Source organism: Salmo trutta, chromosome 31, assembly GCF_901001165.1.
Source record: "Salmo trutta chromosome 31, fSalTru1.1, whole genome shotgun sequence".
Taxonomy (NCBI): domain Eukaryota; kingdom Metazoa; phylum Chordata; class Actinopteri; order Salmoniformes; family Salmonidae; genus Salmo; species Salmo trutta.
Genome location: NC_042987.1, coordinates 34,619,482 through 34,634,861, shown reverse-complemented (window position 1 = coordinate 34,634,861; position 15,380 = coordinate 34,619,482). Strand labels below are relative to the sequence as shown.

The following is a 15,380-nucleotide window of genomic DNA, read 5'->3' as shown; positions in this document are numbered from 1 at the left end:
CTTCCCTCAATGCTACAGCCAACCCTTCCCTCAATGTTACAGCCAACCCTTCCCTCAATGCTACAGCCAACCCTTCCCTCAATGCTACAGCCAACCCTTCCCTCAATGTTACAGCCAACACTTCCCTCAATGCTACAGCCAACCCTTCCCTCAATGCTACAGCCAACCCTTCCTTCACTGCTACAGCCAACCCTTCCCTCACTGCTACAGCCAACCCTTCCTTCACTGCTACAGCCAACCCTTCCCTCACTGCTACAGCCAAACCTTCCTTCACTGCTACAGCCAACCCTTCCCTCACTGCTACAGCCAACCCTTCCTTCACTGCTACAGCCAACCCTTCCATCAATGCTACAGCCAATCCTTCCTTCACTGCTACAGCCAACCCTTCCCTCAATGTTACAGCCAACGCTTCCCTCAATGCTACAGCCAACCCTTCCCTCACTGCTACAGCCAACCCTTCCTTTACTGCTACAGCCAACCCTTCCCTCAATGCTACAGCCAATCCTTCCTTCAATGCTACAGCCAACCCTTCCCTCACTGCTACAGCCAACCCTTCCCTCAATGCTACAGCCAACCCTTCCCTCAATGCTACAGCCAACCCTTCCCTCACTGCTACAGCCAATCCTTCCTTCATTGCTACAGCCAACCCTTCCCTCACTGCTACAGCCAACCCTTCCCTCAATGCTACAGCCAACCCTTCCCTCAATGCTACAGCCAACCCTTCCTTCAATGCTACAGCCAACCCTTCCTTCACTGCTACAGCCAACCCTTCCATCAATGTTACAGCCAAACCTTCCCTCAATGCTACAGCCAACCCTTCCCTCACTGCTACAGCCAACCCTTCCCTCACTGCTACAGCCAACCCTTCCCTCAATGTTACAGCCAACCCTTCCCTCAATGTTACAGCCAACCCTTCCCTCAATGTTACAGCCAACCCTTCCCTCAATGCTACAGCCAACCCTTCCCTCAATGTTAGAGCCAACCCTTCCCTCAATGCTACAGCCAACCCTTCCCTCAATGTTACAGCCAACCCTTCCCTCAATGCTACAGCCAACCCTTCCCTCACTGCTACAGCCAACCCTTCCTTTACTGCTACAGCCAATCCTTCCTTCAATGCTACAGCCAACCCTTCCCTCACTGCTACAGCCAACCCTTCCCTCAATGCTACAGCCAACCCTTCCCTCAATGCTACAGCCAACCCTTCCCTCAATGCTACAGCCAACCCTTCCTTCACTGCTACAGCCAACCCTTCCATCAATGTTACAGCCAAACCTTCCCTCAATGCTACAGCCAACCCTTCCCTCACTGCTACAGCCAACCCTTCCCTCACTGCTACAGCCAACCCTTCCCTCAATGTTACAGCCAACCCTTCCCTCAATGTTACAGCCACCCCTTCCCTCAATGCTACAGCCAACCCTTCCCTCAATGCTATAGCCAACCCTTCCCTCAATGCTACAGCCAACCCTTCCCTCAATGTTACAGCCAACCCTTCCCTCAATGCTACAGCCAACCCTTCCCTCAATGCTACAGCCAACCCTTCCCTCAATGTTACAGCCAACCCTTCCCTCACTGCTACAGCCAACCCTTCCCTCAATGCTACAGCCAACCCTTCCCTCAATGCTACAGCCAACCCTTCCCTCAATGCTACAGCCAACCCTTCCCTCAATGTTACAGCCAACCCTTCCCTCACTGCTACAGCCAACCCTTCCCTCAATGCTACAGCCAACCCTTCCCTCAATGCTACAGCCAACCCTTCCCTCAATGCTACAGCCAACCCTTCCCTCAATGCTACAGCCAACCCTTCCCTCAATGTTACAGCCAACCCTTCCCTCAATGCTACAGCCAACCCTTCCCTCAATGCTACAGCCAACCCTTCCCTCAATGTTACAGCCAACCCTTCCCTCACTGCTACAGCCAACCCTTCCCTCAATGCTACAGCCAACCCTTCCCTCAATGCTACAGCCAACCCTTCCCTCAATGCTACAGCCAACCCTTCCCTCAATGTTACAGCCAACCCTTCCCTCAATGCTACAGCCAACCCTTCCTTTACTGCTACAGCCAATCCTTCCTTCAATGCTACAGCCAACCCTTCCCTCACTGCTACAGCCAACCCTTCCCTCAATGCTACAGCCAACCCTTCCCTCAATGCTACAGCCAACCCTTCCTTCACTGCTACAGCCAACCCTTCCATCAATGTTACAGCCAAACCTTCCCTCAATGCTACAGCCAACCCTTTCCTCACTGCTACAGCCAACCCTTCCCTCACTGCTACAGCCAACCCTTCCCTCAATGTTACAGCCAACCCTTCCCTCAATGCTACAGCCAACCCTTCCCTCAATGCTACAGCCAACCCTTCCCTCAATGCTACAGCCAACCCTTCCCTCAATGTTACAGCCAACCCTTCCCTCAATGCTACAGCCAACCCTTCCCTCAATGCTACAGCCAACCCTTCCCTCAATGTTACAGCCATCCCTTCCCTCACTGCTACAGCCAACCCTTCCCTCAATGCTACAGCCAACCCTTCCCTCAATGCTACAGCCAACCCTTCCCTCAATGCTACAGCCAACCCTTCCCTCAATGCTACAGCCAACCCTTCCCTCAATGTTACAGCCAACCCTTCCCTCACTGCTACAGCCAACCCTTCCCTCAATGCTACAGCCAACCCTTCCCTCAATGCTACAGTCAACCCTTCCCTCAATGCTACAGCCAACCCTTCCCTCAATGTTACAGCCAACCCTTCCCTCAATGCTACAGCCAACCCTTCCCTCAATGCTACAGCCAACCCTTCCCTCAATGTTACAGCCATCCCTTCCCTCACTGCTACAGCCAACCCTTCCCTCAATGCTACAGCCAACCCTTCCCTCAATGCTACAGCCAACCCTTCCCTCAATGCTACAGCCAACCCTTCCCTCAATGCTACAGCCAACCCTTCCCTCAATGTTACAGCCAACCCTTCCCTCACTGCTACAGCCAACCCTTCCCTCAATGCTACAGCCAACCCTTCCCTCAATGCTACAGCCAACCCTTCCCTCAATGCTACAGTCAACCCTTCCCTCAATGCTACAGCCAACCCTTCCCTCAATGTTACAGCCAACCCTTCCCTCAATGCTACAGCCAACCCTTCCCTCACTGCTACAGCCAACCCTTCCCTCAATGCTACAGCCAACCCTTCCCTCAATGCTACAGCCAACCCTGCCCTCAATGCTACAGCCAACCCTTCCCTCAATGCTACAGCCAAGCCTTCCCTCACTGCTACAGCCAACCCTTCCCTCAATGCTACAGCCAACCCTTCCCTCAATGTTACAGCCAACCCTTCCCTCAATGCTACAGCCAACCCTTCCCTCAATGCTACAGCCAAGCCTTCCCTCACTGCTACAGCCAACCCTTCCCTCAATGCTACAGCCAACCCTTCCCTCAATGTTACAGCCAACCCTTCCCTCAATGCTACAGCCAACCCTTCCCTCAATGCTACAGCCAACCCTTCCCTCAATGCTACAGCCAACCCTTCCCTCAATGCTACAGCCAACCCTTCCCTCAATGCTACAGCCAACCCTTCCCTCAATGCTACAGGAACCCTTAATGTCACATGAGTACAGTGAAAGTACAGTGAAAGTACAGTGAAATGCCTTTCTTGCGAGCTCTAACCCCAACAATGTAGTAATCAATATCAATGTAGCACTAAAAACAAGGTAGAACACAAATAAGAATAGGAAATAAGAATAACACAAGAAAGTAAGAAGTTATATACAGGGTCAGGTCCAATTCCATATGTACAATGAGGTAGATATGTATAGGGGTAAGGGGACTAGGCATCAGGATATATGATAAACAGAGTAGCAGCAGCGTATGATAACTGTATGTGAGTGTGTAGAGTAAGTATAAATGTGTGTGCATGTGGTGTGTGTGTGTGTGTGTGTGTTGGAGTGACAGTGTGTGTGAGTGTGTAGAGTCCTGCGAGTGTGCATAAATATAATACATAAAATAATCCATGAACACTCAATGACAAATACTATTTCCAGAGTTTGAATACACATTTATAACGTGATAAGAACTCGTTGCAAACCTCTGGGGCTGTAATTTAACAATTTAAGTAAATTATCTTTCATATGATTATTTCAAGTATATTATGAGTATTATTTTGTACAAGTATTTCAAGGATAATCCAACACGTTTCCAGGACCTGACTACCTTCTGGAACCTATGCTCATTCCAGTAAGTCAATGTACTAAACCCTGGGGGGGGGGGGGGGGGCAGGCAATCACCCTCCAAATGTAAATGTCATAATGTGAGTAATGTGAACATAATTACAATCAGACGCCAGAGCAGAGGCAACCAGCGCTACATATTCAGTAATGAGGCAAACATTAAACATTGATTATCCCTTTTGATAGGGACTGTTTATAGCAAAACACAGACTTTTCTTACAATCGGCTTGGTTCCCCTAGTAACCTGGTTACCACGATGGGTCTGTGTTTTGAAAAGCTCTTCCCACATCAAATACATCATTTTTTTCTTAAAGGGAAGGGTGAAATCGTGAAGCAGCACCTGTAAGCCAGCTATGTATTAAACATGTCCAGTGTGTCTGATTTGTACCGATCAAGCCCTTACTATAATGGGCTTGTTACTCTTTTGTTCCATGTACCTGCTTCACATTTACTGGCAACTCCTCAAAGTCCACAATGCAGTAACACTTTATTTTAAAGGACTGTTACAAAACTTTTATAAGGCATTTATAGATTGTGTGTTCAACATTTATTAATCATTAATCCCACATTTACAAACCATTTACTAATCATTAGTAAAGTATTTTTGAAGTCCCTAATCTAAAGGGATCGCTATATATATATACTTTATAAATGTTATGAGTGACCAGTGTAATTTCTCACAGAAAGATGGGCATGCAATTGGTAGACATTCCATCTGTACCTGGTAAAAGAATATTCACATAACACAGGATGTTTAAGGATCTATCTATCTATCCGTCCGTCCGTCCGTCCGTCCGTCCATCCTGTGGGTGGATTTGAAACCATTTCATCAAATAAAATCTAAGTCAATGTTCTTACACAGGTTGGGTTTTTCTTCAAATGAATCAAAATAAAATAAAATCCAATTGGTCTGCTGTGTCTCAGTGAATTGGTCTAACTTTGGATGTTTTTCATGAGTACGCCTTTATTTTGAAATCTCAGAAATCCCAGTCTTGGCAGCTGATCTCTCTGTGGTTTATTTATTTCTCACAGGTCCCCAAAAGGATGTTTTCTCCCACAACGCCCACACAGTATCATAAGAAGAAGGTGAGATAGCATTAAAAAAGACCATCTCCATTCTAAGTAATGTTTATCAGGGAATCAGTAGTAATCAGATCTATACGATTCTGTACAGGGAACTCATGTTTTCTTGACCAGGAAAAATTCCTATCCCCGTAGCCCGAAGACTCTCTCTAAACCTCCAACATGGGCCCAGAGTTTTACTTGGTCCGGTCACGTGGTCAGGGAAAAACTCCTGGCCCTACCCATGAAGCTCCAAGAAACGGTTTAGTAAACAAATGCAAAATTCGACCATGAATCCTTCACATTATGAGGCTATTCACATCTTAGTGCTGAGAATGGTGCTAATGTGGAAAACCAATCCAAGAATAAAACTCGGATGAAAAATGTGATTAGTCACTTATTTAGAAACGGATCATAAACGGTTTGCTTAGTTGCAGTGAACTAGCATTGAAAAGTGCATTTCTTTCCATGCATCTCACCACAATGAGGCAGACAGTTAGAGTAGGCTACTCAAAGGAATCACTATTACTACTGTATTACTGTTACCCTGGAAAGACATAGCTGACTTCTCTCCAGAGTAGTGGTAACGAGTTTAACACTGTAAGAGGGAGGTTCTTCCTGTAGCTGAAATCAGTAAATATTCCCTTGGGGATGGCGTAGTGAGCGATAAATCCTCTTGGTCACAATAAGAGGGACACTAAGGGCAGTGTTTGCTAAATGGTGGTCTGAGACCAACAAGTGAGTCACGGCTACTTCCTTCTGGTCTATGTCTGAGTAAGGACAATTAGGCTAGACATGTGGTTTATATTATCTGCTGAATGGGTTGAAGGTCATTAGAATGGCCTTCAGCCTAGGTGGATCTTCGTGGAAATACATTTGGGGAACTTTCTAGTGGGGGATTTTTTTGTATTTATTTGGATCCCCAATTAGCTGCTGCCGGGCAGCAGCAACTCTTCCTGGGGTCCAAACATGAAACAACATAAATAAAATACATCAATATTCATAGCACTACATTTACATTACAATTTAGCCACTCGGCAGCCACTCCGATCCAGAGCAACCCACAGCCAGTACATTCATCTGGAGATAGCCATGCAAGACAACCACATATCAAAGTTGTATCCTAACCATGTATCCCATACATAGTACTAGGGCTGGTCGATATGGCAAAATTTCATATCACGGTATTTATAAAAAATTGGATGGTATGACGGTATTTAATGTTTTTTAATAATAAAAGTGCTACATTTGCTTCATGAGTAGTGCGTGACCATACGGTAGCAACACATACATTCTAAGTGATTTCAATGGGTCAACCCTCCAAAACATTCTGCATTTTCATCCATTTCTGCATTTCCTGCGCTCGTTTGAGATCATTTCCACACTGCCACTTATGGCTGCACAATATAGGCAAAAAACCTAGGCCTTATTTTTATCCAAATGTTGCAACTGTGATTTGACTGTCACGTCCTGACCATAGAAAGCTGTTATTTTCTATGGTAGAGTAGGTCAGGGCGTGTCAGGGTTGTTTTTCTAGTTTAGATTTTCTATGTTGTTATGTTCTAGTTTTGTATTTCTATGTTAGGTTTTGTTTGGGATCATCTCCAATTAGAGGCAGCTGGTCATCGTTGTCTCTAATTGGAGATCATACTTAAGTAGGTGTTTTTCCCACCTGGGTTTGTGGGAGATTGATATGTTAACTCGTTGTCACGGGTTGTTGTTTTTGTTCATTCAGTTTATTTTCTATGTATTGCATAGTTTCACAGTTCAATAAAATATGTGGAACGATAATCACGCTGCACTTTGGTCCGCTTCATCCTACGACAACCATGACACTGACTTGCAATTTAGAGTAAAAGACTTGGGTGAACTGTCAGAATCATGGAAATATAATGAATATTCTATAGTTAGAATATAATAGTGGACAATTTGAATACAGTGTTTGACATGACAATGAATGAAAATGCCAGGGTGGAGTTACTGTGACAGCGTAGGAACCAAAGTGTTGATCAGTGTTTCCTAGGGGACCCTATAATCTTTGCGTACATTAAATGTTTTCTCTTAGCTTCTTCATGTAGATAACATATTCATGCTTCGTGTATGCCTCTTTGATTTAGAAGATACTGTTGCACAAATAACATGTTGATTTAGGTCTACACCATCACTGGTATTATCAGGCTGTATAGCTAATTACGTTTGCTCTGACTCAGTACAGAGCAAACTAACTGGCAATTAGCATTAGTGACTAACACGATTTAGGCCCAACTTGCTAAGAAAAGACAATCTAGCTGTTTGCAGATGTAACAAAACAGAAACTACAAATAGTGTAATTATAGAACGCTAGTGGATCTCAAGCAAAGTGAAAAAAACATTGTTGTCATCAACTGTGTTGCATGTGCTGCATGACCATGCAGAATGGACGCCAGAGTCTCGGGGTCGAGGAACAACAAATGCGCTCCTTGAGTAACATCTGGTGGTGCAAGGTTTGTGTAGAATGTCGCATGGAGAGATAGAGAGAGCGGAAAGAGATGACTCAAGTAGCAAAGTAAACTATAAAAATGGACGTTACACACAATGTATCACATTTAACAAACCAAACATTCAAATACCATTATAGAAAAACTCAAACCGGTCCGTACATCAATACCGGTATATTGTAAAATATGGGTATACTGCTCAGCCCGACATAATACAATACAAAATACATAAAACCGTCTGTGTCTCTTCACAGTCCCTGTCGTGCCATAAGGTGCTCTTTTATCTGGTTTTTGAACCTGGTTTTATTGCTGTCTTGATTTACCAGGGGTGGCAAAGAGTTCCATTTAGTCATGGTTCCATTTAATGCTGTGAGTTTCCAAGCCTCTGTTGTGGACCTGGGGACTGTGAAGAGACCAGTGGTTACATGTCTTGTGTGATACCGATCAGTGTCTGAACTGCTTGAACAGATAGTTGTTACCTTTAACCTCTGGGGCTAGGGGGCAGTATTTTCACGGCCGGATGAAAAACGTACCCAATTTAAACAGGTTACTACTCCGGCCCAGAAAATAGAATATGCATATTATTAGTAGATTTGGATAGAAAACACTCTGAAGTTTCTAAAACTGTTTGAATGGTGTCTCTAAGTATAACAGAACTCATATGGCAGGCAAAAACCTGAGAAAAAATACAAGCAGGAAATGAACATTTTGTGGCTGTACTATTTTCAAGTCATTGGCAATAAAACACACAGTGACAAAGGATTCATTTTGCACTTCCTATGGCTTCCACTAGATGTCAACGATCTTTATAAAGTTGTTTGAAGCGTCTATGATGAACAGAGACCGGATGACAAGGAAGGGAAGTTGACGTCCCTGGGATGTCGTCACTTCATTATTGCACGCACATGCGCGTTCATGTGAGGTGAGACCTTTTTCAAAACTTGTTTCAAGACACAGGAGAGGTCGGGTTGAAATATTACTGATGTTTCACGTTAAAAATGGACCAAAAGATTGATGCTAAACAACGTTTGACATGTTTGAACGAACGTAAATAGATTTTTGTTTTGACTTTTCGTCGTGACTTTTTCCCTCCCGCGCCCTACATTTTGAGTAGCCTACCGAACGCGCTAACAACACGGAACAGCATGGAGTTATTTGGACATAAATGATGAACTTCATCGAAAAAAAACATTTGTTGTGGACCTGAGATTCCTGGAAGTGCCTTCTGATGAAGATTATTAAAGGTAAGGGAATATTGCTAATGTTATTTATGGTTTTAGATGATTCCAACAAGGCGGCTATCTGTATAGCCTAGTGTATTTTTCTGACCAGAGTACTCAGATTATTGCAAAGTATGCTTTCCCAGTAAAGTTATTTTGAAATCTGTCAATGCTTTGAATAACAGTTTAATACTTTAACCACGTTTTATAATGAGTATTTTTTGTAAATTCACTGGCAGTTTTGGGGGAGACACATTTTCTCAACAACACGCGCCGATGTAAAATGCTGTTTTTGGATATAAATATGAACTTGATAGAACAAAAATGCATGTATTGTCTAACATAATGTCCTAGGATTGTCATCTGATGAAGATTGTCAAAGGTTAGTGCATAATTTTAGCTGGTTTTCTGCTTTTGGTGACGCCTGTCCTTGAATTGAAAATGGATGTGTGTACTTTTTTGGCTATGTACTGTCCTAACATAATCTAAATTTATGCTTTCGCCGAAAAGCCTCTTTGAAAATCGGACAATGTGGTTCGATTAAGGAGATGTTTATCTTTTAAATGGTGTAGAATAGTTGATTGTTTGAGAAATTTAAATTATTCGATTTTTGATGTTTTGAATTTCCCGCCATGCTAGCAATCCCGTCACAGGGATTAAGTTACCCTCATCCCCAAGAGGTTTTAACACATCAACATCTCACACAAAGACCTATAGTGATGCAATCACTCTCCCCTCCCACTTTGAGTCAGGAGAGATTGACAGGCATGTTACTGACATTCGCCCTCAGTGTACATTTAAGTGCAACACGTGCTGCTCTGTTTTGGACCAACTGCAATTAGAGGCACAGAGCAGTAGAGTAGAGGCACAGAGCAGTAGAGTAGAGGCACAGAGCAGTAGAGTAGAGGCACGGAGCAGTAGAGTAGAGGCACGGAGCAGTAGAGTAGAGGCACAGAGCAGTAGAGTAGAGGCACAGAGCAGTAGAGTAGAGACACAGAGTAGTAGAGTAGAGGCACAGAGCAGTAGAGTAGAGGCACAGAGCAGTAGAGCTGGCACAGAGCAGTAGAGTAGAGGCACAGAGCAGTATAGTTGGCACAGAGCTGTAGAGTAGAGGCACAGAGCAGTAGAGTAAAGGCACAGAGCAGTAGAGTAGAGGCACAGAGCAGTAGAGCTGGCACAGAGCAGTAGAGTAGAGACACAGAGCAGTAGAGTAGAGGCACAGAGTAGTAGAGTAGAGGCACAGAGCAGTAGAGTAGAGACACAGCGGTAGAGTAGAGGCACAGAGCTGTAGAGTAGAGGCACAGAGCAGTAGAGTAGAGGTACAGAGCAGTAGAGTAGAGGCAGTTATAGAAGTTGCACACATGGGGAACATTTTAAGTAGCCCAGTGTCCGGAAAAATGTTGGCCTTTTATAAACACATTTTATGCAATTCTACGTAATTTTACATGACTGGAGTCTTAGGCAGAATCTTTTTTAATACTACACAAATGATTGAAATGGCAGGCTACTTTGAGACTTTAAATCTGAGATCAATAAAAACGTTATACCAGGCCTAGGTGTGTGAAGACATATTGCATTCTAACATTATGAGGAGGAAATTATAGTCCTAAAAATGCTTTCCAGTTTCACTGACTCACCCAATGATGCACAGATCACTCACTGGTGATGGCCGATGTGCTCGTGCCAAAAGCCTATCGCTCTCTTTTGTAAAACAATACTTGGAAGTTGATCAACTATTTTGGTAGCCTGCATCACAGTCTTCTTCTCTTTTCAGCAGGAGCCATTCGCTTTCCAACCTGTGTTTTCCCTCGATTAGATTTGAAATATTGCTAAATGCCTGTGTTGTCTGCGTGCTGTTGATTCACTGACATATTTTCCGCGCGTTCCCGACTGTAGGCTTTTTCTTGTTATTGGGCTGCAATCCCCAGCTACTGATCCTCTGTTGCTAAATTACAAGCCTTCTCGGGTGTAGTAGGCTACTCTGAATGATGCCATTTCTTTCTGAACAGACAGCAGTAATGGTTCAGTTCGATCAGAACCCTTCGCGTGGCTATGAAGGGAATAAATGATGAAGTGCAACACTGGAAAGATGAGAGTTGCAGGTTCATGTCTATCAGAGTAGAGAGGGATCATAGAAAGTTATGTGAGACATAACGGTGCGCTTCTCCCACCGCCACACATTCCTCTCAAACGTAGGTTACAATGCTGCGTAAACCATAAACGTTTAAAATATTAGGCCCGGGCTGAAAATCTACTTTTTCACATCACGTTTTTTTGTTGTTGTGGGGGCAGGATAATTAACTAAGAGGCAACTCAAATTAACTTTGATCGCTTTTATTTAAAAAAAATTTTACATTGCAAAACGTGAGAGTTATTTTTCATGCCAGGAGAGGTATCGGATCCGGCCCAATAGGTCCCGGAACAAAACAGTCCAAACGGACTGCCCAGGATCCGGCTCAAATTAAGCACGGTGATTACCATTATGCTGTTATGTAGTTAGATTAGTTAGAAAAACAAAGTCAAATTGATTGAACAATTGATTCATTAATGCATACATTCAAAATCACATTTTTCAAATGATATTGAACTGATATTGTCTGGGTCAAGTCCCATTCTTTCACTTTTATTGGCGTGGTCTCGTTTTGGTGTTATTTTATTATCGTTTTGGTATCAAGTATTGTGATGGTATCGAGTATTGTGTTTTATCAAGTATTGTGATGGTATCGAGTATTGTGATACTAAACCTGATATTGAAGTCGAAATTCTCGTATTGTGACAACACTAATACATACTGTATATAAATCATGTATATCTTGCCACAGTTACAATCTAGTCCTGTTACGTGATGTCTATAGGTTGGACCAAATATCATTTACTTTACTGCTCTGTATATTCCCCTCTGGTCAAACTACATACAGTACATACTCCTAGCAGAGAGGAAGGGCCCTAGTAAAAAGTAGTGCACTGTATAGGGAATATGTGCCAATAATCTTAGACCTTATAGTTAATGAGTTAGTGGGTTGTCGCTGGTTGGCTTCCTTCTGCCCCCCCCCCCCCTCCATTAAACAGCATATTGTATTGCTGTGTGGGAGGAGGGGGGGAAGACAGGGAGGGAGGAGAGTGGGAAGAGAGGGAGGGAGAAGGGTGGGAAGACAGGGAGGGAGGAGAGTGGGAAGAGAAGGAGGGTATGTGATGTGAGTCACCGTGGCTCTGAGCGGTTCACTCGTGGGCGAGCTGAGGTAGGCAAACCTGAAGAGGTGTACAATGGGTGATTGCTAGTCTCCATGGAGACTGCGGCCTGCCCACGCTCTCGGCAGCTGCATACAGGGAAAACACCTCAGGGAGGCAGAGTGTAGTGGAGAATTCGCTATTCCAGACGTTCCTGCAGTCTACCCCCCACATACACATGAGCCCTGCGACTCGGAGGCAAGGGGTTCATCCCAATTAGATGGGAGTCTATGGTGCATGGTCAGTGCCCAATGGGCACAGATGTCAATTCAACGTCTATTCCACGCTGGTTCAATGTAATTTCATTGAAATGACTTTGTAACAACATTGATTCAACCAGTGTGTTCCCAGGGGGTAGCAGTGCGGGGTGATTATATTTTATTTTAATCCTCTGTCGCCTTTCCCTTTCAGTGTACTGTATGTTAGAGAGCAGACAGAAATGAAGGAGATCTTTGTATGTTTCATCTTATTGAATGTTGAACATATAAGAAAGCTGAATCTGATAATTGCTGTTGTTTTTGATCTGGTAATGAAAATAAAACTTCATATCATGTTGTTTTATATAGTTCCGATTTTATTCAAATAATTTCCTCTCACATAAGGAGTTCTGGGTAAAAAAAAGTACACATAAATATAAAAAATGTTGTGGAATGGTACAGGACAATGCTGTACAGTGCACTCTACAGTACGAACATTTCAATAACATTTCTATAACAAAATTACTGCTAATAAATACAAAAATAAATAGACAGGCATCAGACAATACAAAACTATAACAGATTCTCAGTGATTGTGCAAAGCAGTCCTTTTCATCACATTCTTCTTTCTGCTCAAACGCTATGAACAGGAACTTCTTGATGTGTCTTTGACCTCAACACACATGTTCACCTTTTACAGACTTCGATACCTCAATCTTCACAGTGAGCGGCCTTCTTTCCTAGGCCACAGACAAGATTTCCAGTCACAAGTTCCGACTGACTTCCAGTTCAATCCAGTATACATCTTCAGTGCCCCCCTCCATTCTTCTGACCCAGCAGCACAGGACCCTTCCTCCACTGAGGAGGACCCTAGTGAGACCACCTGGTTTCCAGTGTGTCCTTTTCAGCATGTCTCCCATGGACTTCTTCTTCGTGTCCCATTCACCACCTGCAGTTTGGCCTTAACCAGTCTTAACAAGCCTCAACCAGCCTTAACCAGTCTTAACAAGCCTCAACCAGCCTTAACCAGTCTTAACAAGCCTCAACCAGCCTTAACCAGTCTTAACAAGCCTCAACCAGCCTTAACCAGTCTTAACAAGCCTCAACCAGCCTTAACCAGTCTTAACAAGCCTCAACCAGCCTTAACCAGACTTAACAAGCCATAACTGCTCTTAACCGGATTTGACCTGCCGACTGATCTCCAGGTAGGTGGTGGACTTGAGAAAGCGAGGGTAGCAGTCTTTCTCCATCAGGGCGTAGATCTTCTCCTGGGCCAGATTGAAACAGGACTGGCTGGGGTGTTCCAGATTCTTCTTGGTGATGGCTTTGGTCTCATGGTCGAGGTTGACCTGGGGGAAGAGGATGGGACATTTGATTACTATGTGTTTTACTTGAAACAATGTCTTATTGGGTATTGTTTGTGCACAATGAGTATATTATTTTGTGAGTGTGTGTGTGTGTGTGTGTGTGTGTGTGTGTGTGTGTGTGTGTGTGTGTGTGTGTATGTAGTGTATATCCAATCTACGGATTCCTCTACAAACATACTCTGTATGTAGATATAATTGATTCATTGTATATATATTGATAGTTACCTCTCTTGGTGCGTCACTGCAGACAAACTCCTCATAGATCTTCTTAGCTGTAGCTGATAGCTTTGAAGAGGTCTTGATTATCCTGTAGTCTTCACAGGCCAGGTAGAAAGCTATGTTCTCCTCGCTAAACTCCGACACCAGGAAAGCACGGAACAAGCACAGTCCATCTGGAAAAGAGAAGGGGAGAATTGTCACATTAGCATCTGTGAATTTATCGTAGCATGTCACAACTTCAATTCACTTTTAACTGTGTCCATTTGTGATGTGGAAGCAAGCAGCTTTTCCTATAGTGTATATATAAAATAATATATGTGTATATATTATGAGTGAATCCTGCTACTGCTGTTTTGTGTAATGCATTCTGGGTATGTGGAGTACCAGCTACATAGCTTTTCCTATCCACGTTTGCAATACACATGAGTACAATATGTACTTGTAAGTTTGTGTAGTATGACTAATTAAAGTATGATATATCATTCTAAATTAGAGAGGTATGCAGTATGATAACTCATAGGAAGAGTCAGACTTACTTTGGTTGGACAGCAGGTTGTCAAAGGACTCCTTCCATTTTAATGGCTCGCTCTTATTTAACCTGTTGATAAAAAGCATCGGGTTAGTTCATCATTACAAATTAACTTAGCATTGACCTTGCATGGTCTCCTTCATTTCCAATGCAACATTTTTATTATGTTTTAAAAAATCTGTGTAGACTTAGAGTATTCTTTTTTAGAATATCTGACCTTAGTTTGTCAGTCTTGTGTGAGTGACCGATGACGCTCAGATCTGGCTTCTGTAGAAAACTTCCAAAGAGAGCTTTGAGTTCCTTTGCCCTGAGAAAATAAGAGAAAAACATTTACATTAGATTGATGCGAACATTCACACCTTACTGATCGTCCAATTTCCCCATGAAGTAGCTGTGTAATAATTCCCATCAATGTAAATCCAGTGACATATAATGTGATAGGATAAAACGTACAGATTATTAAGGCAAGACATACCTCTCCAGACATGTGGTAGGCAGTGATTCCAGTCCTCTGCACATGGTGAGAGACGATGAGATGTGATCCTTTGTGCTGTTCAGTAGTATTCTAGAGCTTTGGAGTCTATGATAGTTCTGTCACTGCAGTGAAGCTGGTTCTCAGCATAGTCTGCTGGCTGTGTGTGAAGAGAGTGCATTTATAGGGCAGTCCCCTCTGTGACATCACGTCTCTCAGCCAATGGCATGAGGGCCATGGGAGGAGGAAGAGAGTGCCAAATCCACACGATAATTGTTCTAAACAGACCCCTTGATTTATTCCACATGTTGTTGTGTTACAGCCTTTATTTAAAATAGATTAAGTAGATTGTTTTCCTCACCCATCTACACACAATACCCCATAATGACAAAGTGAAGAAAAAA

The 15,380-nt window shown here is 43.5% G+C and overlaps 1 protein-coding gene across 1 annotated transcript; it reads right to left on the bottom strand.

Moving 5' to 3' along the window:
* Nucleotides 1-12,745: 12,745 nt before the first annotated feature.
* LOC115170085 (regulator of G-protein signaling 5) lies at nucleotides 12,746-15,149 on the bottom strand. The gene is made up of 5 exons (XM_029726352.1): nucleotides 14,980-15,149; nucleotides 14,722-14,811; nucleotides 14,512-14,573; nucleotides 13,982-14,148; nucleotides 12,746-13,738 (listed from the first exon to the last, which is right to left on the bottom strand). Exons 1-5 carry the CDS (start codon nucleotides 15,021-15,023, stop codon nucleotides 13,562-13,564), a joined length of 540 nt encoding a protein of 179 aa, XP_029582212.1. The 5' UTR covers nucleotides 15,024-15,149; the 3' UTR covers nucleotides 12,746-13,561.
* Between the last annotated feature and the right edge of the window lie 231 nt (nucleotides 15,150-15,380).

Coding starts and splice junctions, on each gene's coding strand:
- LOC115170085 (XM_029726352.1), bottom strand. CDS start 15,023: ATGTGCAGAGGACTGGAATCACTGCCTACCACATGTCTGGAGAG. Junction 14,149..14,511: donor CAACCTGCTGTCCAACCAAA/GTAAGTCTGACT, acceptor TCTCTTTTCCAG/ATGGACTGTGCTTGTTCCGT. Junction 13,739..13,981: donor GCAGTGACGCACCAAGAGAG/GTAACTATCAAT, acceptor CTCTTCCCCCAG/GTCAACCTCGACCATGAGAC.